The sequence below is a fragment of the Cnephaeus nilssonii genome (genome assembly GCF_951640355.1).
Source record: "Cnephaeus nilssonii genome assembly, chromosome: 4".
NCBI classification, from domain to species: Eukaryota; Metazoa; Chordata; class Mammalia; order Chiroptera; family Vespertilionidae; genus Cnephaeus; species Cnephaeus nilssonii.
In genome coordinates this window covers 47,552,726-47,561,492 of record NC_137075.1, presented here as the reverse complement: position 1 = coordinate 47,561,492, position 8,767 = coordinate 47,552,726, and the positions used below count along the sequence as shown (strand labels likewise).

Sequence of the window (8,767 nt, the reverse complement as noted above, 5' to 3'; positions counted from 1 at the left end):
TACTATCTTTCACCCTTACGCTTTCACTTGATAGTAAATATAGCTCTTTTTATGTTCTGTGATATGTCTGGAGGCCTGAGGGAGATAAAAAAGAAAAAGAAAAAAAGAATTGTGTCTCTTAAGACAGTGCCAAAGGAAGCAGAGAAGCCTCCAGGGTGGAGGCAGCACTGATTTAGGGGCCTGGAGGTTAGGAAGGGAACATGAAACCACAGAGACTGATTGCCAAGACCCTCATCCTTTCACAGCCAGCACAGGGGGAGATGGGTGGCTGAGGGGCAGGGGAATGGCAGTAACAGTGGAGTCTGGTGAACTCAAGAGAAGAGGAGCCTGATCTGGTTTATTCTCAGCTGTATCTCTAGCACCAAGAACAGTGCCTGGCACACAGGGCACTCAATAAACATCTATCCTTGTTGTACAGCATCTGCCTTCCCTGCACAACCCCACCAAAATGGCTGCTTTTGGACACACATTCCCCTTCTATGCTGGCCCCAAGCCAACCTTCCCAATGGACACCACCTTGGCCATCATCATCACCATCTTTCTTACTGCACTTGTCACTTTCATCATCATCCTGCCTGGCATTCGGGGCAAAATGGTAAGAAACAAACCCAGCCCTGGGGACCGGGGCCCCAGAGAGACCTTGGCCTTGAGGTGAGGGGGCCATACTCTCTCACTATAACTATACTCAGGAAACAGGCTTCAGTCCTGAGAAAGCAACATCCCCCAACCTGTCCCCCCCCCCCGCCACTCCCCTCACCTGCCCAGCAGAGAGCTCCCCCACTCACTGATTCAACAGATGATTGTTGAGCACCTATTATGTGCCTGCCAGGCACTCTGATCTCCATCCACCGAGTAATCCCAAGGCTGGAAAGAGGAAGGGTGGACTTGGGAGGAGGGTGCTCCTTCCTAAACCCACCCACCCTGTTATGGCTCAGAGGCTGTTCTGGCTGTTTCGGGTGGTGACCAGCTTATTCATCGGGGCTGTGATCCTGGGTGAGTGTGAAGCACAGCTGTCTCAGGCAGTGCCTCCGTCCCATCTGGTTCCCTCAGCAGCCGGTCTGGCGTCTCCTTGTTTCCTCAGGGCAGCCTCCGCTTCAGGGTGGTCTTCCACACCTGCCCACATGCCTCCCTCATTGTGGCCATATCCCCTCACTTTTATCCCTGCTCAGAGGCGTGTGGGCCCTGGGAAACCATCCTGGACACATCTCTCCAACCTTCATAACATTTTTATTCAGAGGAAAGCAGATCAAAATGAATGTCTGTGGGGAGAAGGCCTTTGGATAATGGAGGGAGGGAATTGGGGGGGGGGGGGAGGGCTGCTTGCTTTGCTTTGAGAATTAGGCAAGTAGGAGAGATGAAGTCTCAAAGCTGAAGCTGTGTTTGCCCAACATGGTTTATTACATTAATGTTTTCCTCCCTCAGCTGCTTGAGTAGCTCTCTCTAAACAGGGAGAGAAAGGGAAGGAGGGATAAGAGGAGCACGACTAAGGGAAATCTAGGATTCATCTCACACATTATTGGCAAACCAACCATGAGCCAGACCCTAGGCCAGTTAATGAATATACAATTATGAGCAAAACAGACATGGTCCCCTTGTGGCTCTCCCTCTGACTCTAACTCAGCAATGCCCGGAACTCCCTGAGTTCCCATATGTCCAACTCCCCAACCCCAGCTGTGAATTTCAGTTCTGAGTGGTCTGTGGGCCAGGTCAGCACCAACACATCATACAAGGCCTTCAGTTCCCAGTGGATCAGCGCTGATGTTGGGCTCCATGTTGGGCTGGGAGGAGTCAACATCACACTCACAGGTGAGGAAGGGCTCTTGCCGGTGAGGGAGGGGAAAGCTCTGCTCTGTGTCTTTGGGCTCTAGTTTGGTGTGGTCTAAAGAGCAAGGTAGGGGGATGGTAGGAAGGGAAATTCCCAGGCCTTGGAAGCTGCCTTCTCTCCATTGAGACCAGCTCCTGTCCCTTTGCCCATTGTGGTGAGCCCCTTACCCAGGCAAATGCCCCGCTCCGGCCCTTGGGTCCCTGCTGAGCACAGCTGCCCCATTTCCCAGGGACCCCAGTGCAGCAGCTGAATGAGACTATCAATTACAACGAGGAGTTCACCTGGCGCCTAGGGGAGAGCTATGCTGAGGAGTATGCAAGAGCGCTGGAGAAGGGACTGCCAGACCCTGTGCTCTACCTGGCTGAGAAGTTCACCCCGACCAGCCCATGTGGCCTGCATGGCCAGTACCGCCTGGCGGGACACTACACCTCGGCCATTCTGTGGTGAGGGTGGGCTGGAGGCCCTATTGCTCTAGACCCAGGAACAGGGTTTCTAGCCATCTCTCCCGCCCCGCTCCACCGCTTCCCCCCCTCCCCCGCCTTATATTGCAATTCCTATGAGGAAGGTGGTGCCAGTCACCATGGTACTCAGTTGGGAATCCCAAAGCAGAAATCCCTATGTCACATCTTTGGGGTATCTTTGGGTCCCTGAGCCTCCACCTGGAGCCCTCCAGGTAGAGGTGCCTGGGCCAGCCTTCACGGGGTCCTGGTTCTCCAGGGTGGCATTCCTCTGCTGGCTGCTGGCCAACGTGATGCTGTCCATGCCTGTGCTGGTCTATGGTTGCCACATGCTGCTTGCCACGGGCATCTTCCAGCTGTTGGGACTGATCTTTTTCTCCATGGCCACGCCGCTCATCCCACCCTGTCCTCTGCGCATGGGCACTGCTATGCTGCACTTTCACCGTGGACCTGCCTTCTGGATCACGCTGACCACAGGTGAGGCTCAGCCCTGAAGACAGGCACCGAGAGCTCAGGGCCAGGGAGGGAGGATCAGGGACCGTTATGTTGGGGCAGGGGGAGGTTGAAGGTCTGGGGGCCAGGATGCCTTTCCCTTCTTTAAAGCCCCATTCCTCTTATATCCCTCATCTCTGGGTTTTCTCTCCCCAGTTTCACGTCCCCTCTCTTTTTGTATATGTGTACTCCCCTTTGTCTTCTCTCTTTCTCTGTCAAGTGCCTCATCCCCTAACTATCTTTGTCCAACTCTTTCCCAAATCTTTTAATCTCATGTCCCCTCCCACTTCCCCCAAACATTTTTCTTTGTGTCCCCCCATTCCTAGAACCCTTCTCTGTCCCTGTTTCATATAGCCTTCAAGTGTCCTGCAGTTTTATTGTCCTCTCCTGTCCCACCCACTGTGTGTGTCTCTCGTGCCCTTTCCTATGCCTCCTCCTTGTGCCCTGCCCTTCCTAAGGGTTTTCTGTTTTCAGATCCATATTCATTCTCTCTCTCTCCTGGGATGTAATTGAAAGCATTTGGCTTAGAGTCCAAAACTCACAATCGCCTCTCTGAGCCCAAATTGCCTTGAAGCCAGGACGCCAGGCCTCCTTTAGAGTTGTTCTGATGCTCTTAGGAGAACATGTCCTTGGGAGGGCGCTGTCATTACTAAACAAGACACCTATTGCCTCATTCCCAGGACTGCTCTGTGTGCTGCTGGGCCTGGCCATGGTGGTGGCCCACAGGACGAAGCCCCACAGGCTGAAGGCTTTCTTCAATCAGAGTGTAGGGGAGAACCCTGGGCTGGAGTGGAATCCTGAAGAAGGGGGACTCCTGAGCCCCCGCTACCGGTCCACAGCCGAGAGTCCTGAGCCCCAGGACATTCCTCTGTCAGAGGCTTCCTCCCGGGCATGCTGTAAGGAGGAGCAACCCAGAATGCCTGACCCTGCCCTATAAGGTTCCTCTCCCTGGTGGCCACCCAGACTTCCAAGGTGATTCCAGACCTCCTTTGAGCCCCCCTAACCTCCCTCCAGAACTGCCCATAGAATGGGTTGTATCAGCCCTCCAGCTCCGGTCTGTAAGTGGAGTCGAAAAAGGAGACTCTATCTATCAATGTTGGCAAAACAAAAGAAAAGACCTAAGGTGCTGAACAGATATTGGAACTGCCCATAAACCTTGTCACCTGGTAAGACCAAAAGTTTCCACACAGCAACCCTGCCTTTTTTCGATGCGTTGCCTGTTCCAGATTCCATTTATTGAAACCTAGCGTCACCCCCATAATGATGTGGTGCAGGGCGCAGTTACGGTGTGATTCTGTGGGCCCTCTCATCCCTCTACACCTCTTGTTTTCCTTTTTCCGGGGTCCCCTTTGTTCTTCCTTTACTCCCCCAGCTTGTGTGACCTCTTGGTACAATGAAAGGGACACTTGGAGAGAGAAGAAACCAAACTTCTTACCCTGGGCCTAATATTAACCACCTGTGCCACATTCTCTTTGAGTTTCAGTTCTCAGGTTTGCTAAATAAAATTGTAAGACTTGCCAAGGACCTTTTAAAAAATCCCAGGATTTACCTTTTTATGCCTTGCTGACATCTACCTTGGACCTCAACACCATTCCATAGTGAATAAACTGGAATTAGTGAATAAACTCCAAAACGCCATTTCCTCTTAGCTCACTCAGCTGGGCCAGCGGAGGGGGATCCCACTGGTGTGTTAGTGGGAGGGTGAGCTGTCTGCTACCATCCCCTGGGGGTGGCTCAGGAACATGCTGGCTCCGGTCGGATCTCCTCTGCGCTCACTAGAGGGCGCCCTTCTCCCAGATCTTTTCCTGGGTTACTCTGGATTCTCCAGATGGAGAGTTTCCGGGTGGCAAGCAAAGAAAATGTTCTCTGGCTGCCTGCAGCCCAGCGAAGTCGCGTGTCCCACAAGAGTCTGGAGAAGCCATGGAAATTAACGGAGAAACGTATTTTAAAAACTAAAGGGAAAAAATTTATTTGCAGCTCATCTTGGGAGACTTGGGTGCAAGGCGCATGCCTGAGGCCGCCCACCGCGGAAAGGAGGGGCACCCCAGGGCAGTGTCCCGCCCGGCGGTACTGGCAGTAGAGCCCGCAAGGGCTGCTCGGGGTGAACTTCTGCCCCCGGGGGGACCGAGGCGGCGTAGGTGTCCGAGGTTGGAGTCCCCTTCACAGGTTAGTACTGATCGTTACGTCCGAGGCCCCGAACTGCTTGTAGAATGGGTTGTTGAGGCTGAGAGGCGAGCCCCCTCTCGCCTGGTTACCGCCGTTCTTGACGCTTCGGTCCAAGAAGGTGCGAAGAGCGCTGGGCCTAGCGCAGTGGAGACCAACCACCGCCCCTCCTAGAAAGAGGCACAGGACGCCTGCGGCGGCGCCCACGTGAGAAAAGGGGGCTGTCAGGGCTCCGGGACCGAACCCGGCCTGCCCCCTTCACCTATGGAGCCACCCCTCCCATTTCTTACACACACACACACACACACACACACACGCAGAAGGCCCTCTAATACGGATTGCATGACACAAGGGTTCGAGTGCTAACTGGGCGAGACGCCACACCCTGCTGCAAGATGGGCACAGCAGTGCCGGCCTCCGCCAACTATCGAGAGGGGCAAAACAGTAACGCAGGCGAACTCCCTTTGTAAACTGGAAAGCGCGCAACCGGCCTCAATCCCGTCCCTATCCCCCGCCGCCCCGGGCCCGTCGCTGGTCCTCACCGGTGGCCAGCGTCACCCAAAAGGCGGCGCCGTAGTGACTGGTGATCGCGGAGGAGCCCAGGTGCAGCGGGCAGAGCGGCACGCTGGCGATGGAGGCGAAGGCCAAGACGGCGAAGAGCGCGAAGGCGCCGGTGGCCAGGAGCGCCAGGCCTCCGTAGAGCGGGACCGGCATGGAGAGCAGCGCGTTGGAGAGGAGCCAGAGGCAGAACGCCACCCTGCGGGGACAGCGCCGTGCTGCGAGCCCGCTCCTCCCGGCCCGCGGGCTCCGCGGCCTCTGGGTCCCTACCCCAGGCCGAAACCCCGGGGGGGGGCGTGGCGGAAGTGCAGGGGGAACCCCCACAGGGTGTAGCTGGATCCCAGCCTTTGATGAGGCTCTGGGAGATTCCGACGGTCTGTGCGGTCCTGACCTTCTGACCCGAGGGGCGATCGTACTCACCGGAGCGTGCTGGACACACACACACACACACACACACACACACACACACACACACGGCGCCTTCCCGCCCGCGCTCACCACAGCGTGGCTGAAGCGTAGTGCCCCGCCAGGCGGTACTGGCGGTAGAGCCCGCACGGGCTGCTCGGGGTGAACTTCTCCGCCAAATAGAGAACCGGGTCGGGCAGTCCCTTCTCCAGCGCCTCCGTGTACTCCTCCGCGTAGTCCTCGCCCAGGCGCCAGCTGAACTGCTCGTTGTAGTCGATGGTCTCGTTCAGCTGCTGCACTGGGGTCCCTGCGGAGGGCGGCGGGGTCGCGGGGCCGCGCCCAGCCCCGGACCCGTAAAAACTAAGTGGGTTCGGATAGCAAAGCGGAGGCACGAGAGGAACGGGTTTGGCAGTGGTTGGGGAAGACACAAATGCAAGGGGACCCCGAGCTCTATGACCCTGTGAGGCCTGAGAGGTCCTGCAGCTGCCCCCGGCACACTCCCGCCACCCCCAGCCCCTCCGTGGGGTCTGTTCATCCCAGAAGTTCGCGTCGCCCAGCCCCCTCACCTGTGAGTGTAATATTGATTCCCTCCAGGCCCACGTGCAGACCCACGTGGGCTCGGACGCGGGCTGCGCTGAAGGCCTTGTAGGATGTGTTGGTGTTCGCTCTCCCCACTGACCATTCGGCACTGAAGTGCACCGCTGTGAGGAGAGGCACAGGGTGGGGGGCGGTTAGGGGAAGGACTGGGGAGATGGAACTGGGAGAGTGGTGATGGAAGGAGGGATACCGTGAAGAGAGATGCGAGTGGAGGTCCAATATGGTCTACATGGTAAGAACCGAAGAGTGGGCACTAGAAAGAGCTGGAGAATGGAAGAGGAGGAGGGAAGCCCAGTTCTCCATTTCCCCAGGTGCCCTCTGCCAGCCTCCTTCCCCGCCCCAGGTCCCCTCCCCATCGGTTGCACCACGCACTCACCCACGATTTCTGCGCCGATGAACAGACTGAGGAGAACTCTCACCAGCCAGAACCAGCGCTGCAGGAACAGGCACGGGGTCAGGCCTGGGTACTGTTCAACCAGAGTCCCCATGCCACCTGGATATTTAGTGCTCCTGCAACGGCCCTCTCTTGCCGCAAGTCCTTTTCCCAGTTACATTCCTGGTGTTTTGAGGCTGAAGTCAGACTTGCTTTTCGTGCAAGTCCCTCTGAGCCACTGGCATTTCTGATGTTTTCTGACCTTGTGCTTGCATCTCCCCGACCCCATTTTCCAGTCCACCTTGCAGTGGGCTATCTCTCTCTGCCTGGTGCTCTCCCGCAACCTTCACCCCCCCCCCCCCCCAGCTACCTGGCTCCTGGGCCTGGTTCCATCTGCTCAGGTCACTGCTCTGGAAAGGCTCAATGAGTCCAGAAGTGCTAGGCAGGGAGGGGTCACCTCCCCCAAGAGAGGGAGGCCCTGGGCTTGGTGGCCAAGTAGAAGAGGTATGAACACTCCTCTCAGGTATTCCTTGGTTTCCCAGGAAACCAGTGCAGGACAAGACCCAGGGAGGCTAGGTCCTCGGAGACTTGAAAAACAAAGTAGGTTCTTGGAGAGAGATGGGAGCCTAAGGGGAAGTATTCAGTCAGGTACACCTTTGAATCCTGAGTGGAAGTGTCTGAATCCTTAGGATAGGGGCATCCATATACCCAGCACACAAGTGAAACACAGCAGTCTGAGCTGCTAGCTTCTGTCCTTCTGGGGAGGAGTGAGTGGGAGTGGGAGGAATGGAGCTGCAGTAGGGGGAGAGGCGAGGAGGCTAGCCAGCACATAAACTAGAATGGGCCCCAGGTGGGTACCTACTCTCTCTCTCTCTCTCTTTTTTAATTGATTTTTTTTTAACAGAGAGAAAGGGGGAGGAAGGGGGAGGAAGGGGGAGGGATAGAGAGTTAGAAACATCGATCAGCTGCCTCCTGCATACTCCCTACTGGGGATGTGCCTGCAACCAAGGTACATGCCCTTGACCGGAATCGAACCTGGGACCCTTGAGTCCGCAGACCGAAGGTCTATCCACTGAGCCAAACCGGTTAGGGTGGGTACCTACTCTTTACAGCAGCCTCCTAAATGACCCACTGGGCCAGTCTCTAGGATGTCTAGAATGGGACCTCTTCCTGTCCTTGGAAAGGGGTGCTTGCTGCACTAGACTTCTGGGTCTGCCCCATCTATGCTTGTCTGACTATTCCATGGAGGTCCTCGCTGCAGTCTCAATCTGTCCTGGGTCTTCCAGAAACAAGCTGTCCATGACGTCCCCGGACCCCAGCTTTTAGCACCCCCTTACCGAATGGCCACGAATCCCGGGCAAGATGAGCAAGAAGCTGGCAGCCAAGGTCAAGAACACCAGAATGACGATGAGCAGCGGGACGTTGAAGCCAGCGGCACGCCGGGACTGGGGGTAGAAAGGCAGCTCGCCATCCCAGAGCGTCATGCTGTAACAAGGACGGGCGCTGTGCGTTGTCAGGCGGGCCAGCCGGGAGCGGAGCCGGCCTGAGCTGGGAGAGCGCGTCCGCGGCGTCGGAGCCTGAGTTCCACTTCTCCTTACCCCGCCCCTAGCGTGCTAAGGCAAGACCCAAGGGGTTGGTCAAGTCTGCGCCCCTGGGCAGGGAAGCGCTGTCCTCGAATGCTCGGGGTTGACCCGGGACGAATCGGGTAGGCGGGAAAACGGAATTATTTCTCACAGCCACCTTCGCGGCTCTGCGGGTTTGCTCTGCGTTTGGAAGTCGCTCGGGACCCTGACTCCTTTTATAGCTGCGTGGGCAGCGCGCCAAGCAGCGACGGGGCTAGGAAATGGGATCTGTCCAGGAAGAAATCATGCAAATGAGAGGAGGCGGTCGCTATGC

At 56.6% G+C, this 8,767-nt stretch overlaps 2 protein-coding genes across 3 annotated transcripts; one reads left to right on the top strand and one right to left on the bottom strand.

The window, feature by feature from the left end:
- Positions 1-423: 423 nt before the first annotated feature.
- Positions 424-3,712, top strand: DUOXA1 (dual oxidase maturation factor 1; the record flags this gene model as incomplete). 2 transcript variants are annotated; one of them, XM_079769811.1, is made up of 6 exons in its annotated part: positions 424-595; positions 936-993; positions 1,672-1,806; positions 2,055-2,268; positions 2,543-2,760; positions 3,456-3,712. In XM_079769811.1, 6 exons carry the CDS (start codon positions 449-451, stop codon positions 3,710-3,712), a joined length of 1,029 nt encoding a protein of 342 aa, XP_079625937.1. The 2 variants fall into 2 exon arrangements, with proteins under 2 accessions (XP_079625937.1, XP_079625936.1); XM_079769810.1 differs by lacking the exon at positions 1,672-1,806 and having other exon boundaries at positions 449-595.
- Positions 3,713-4,844: 1,132 nt separating this feature from the next.
- On the bottom strand, positions 4,845-8,665 carry DUOXA2 (dual oxidase maturation factor 2). Its single transcript, XM_079769809.1, has 6 exons — positions 8,209-8,665; positions 6,875-6,932; positions 6,468-6,602; positions 5,995-6,208; positions 5,481-5,695; positions 4,845-5,129 (listed from the first exon to the last, which is right to left on the bottom strand). Exons 1-6 carry the CDS (start codon positions 8,353-8,355, stop codon positions 4,936-4,938), a joined length of 963 nt encoding a protein of 320 aa, XP_079625935.1. The 5' UTR covers positions 8,356-8,665; the 3' UTR covers positions 4,845-4,935.
- Positions 8,666-8,767: the final 102 nt, after the last annotated feature.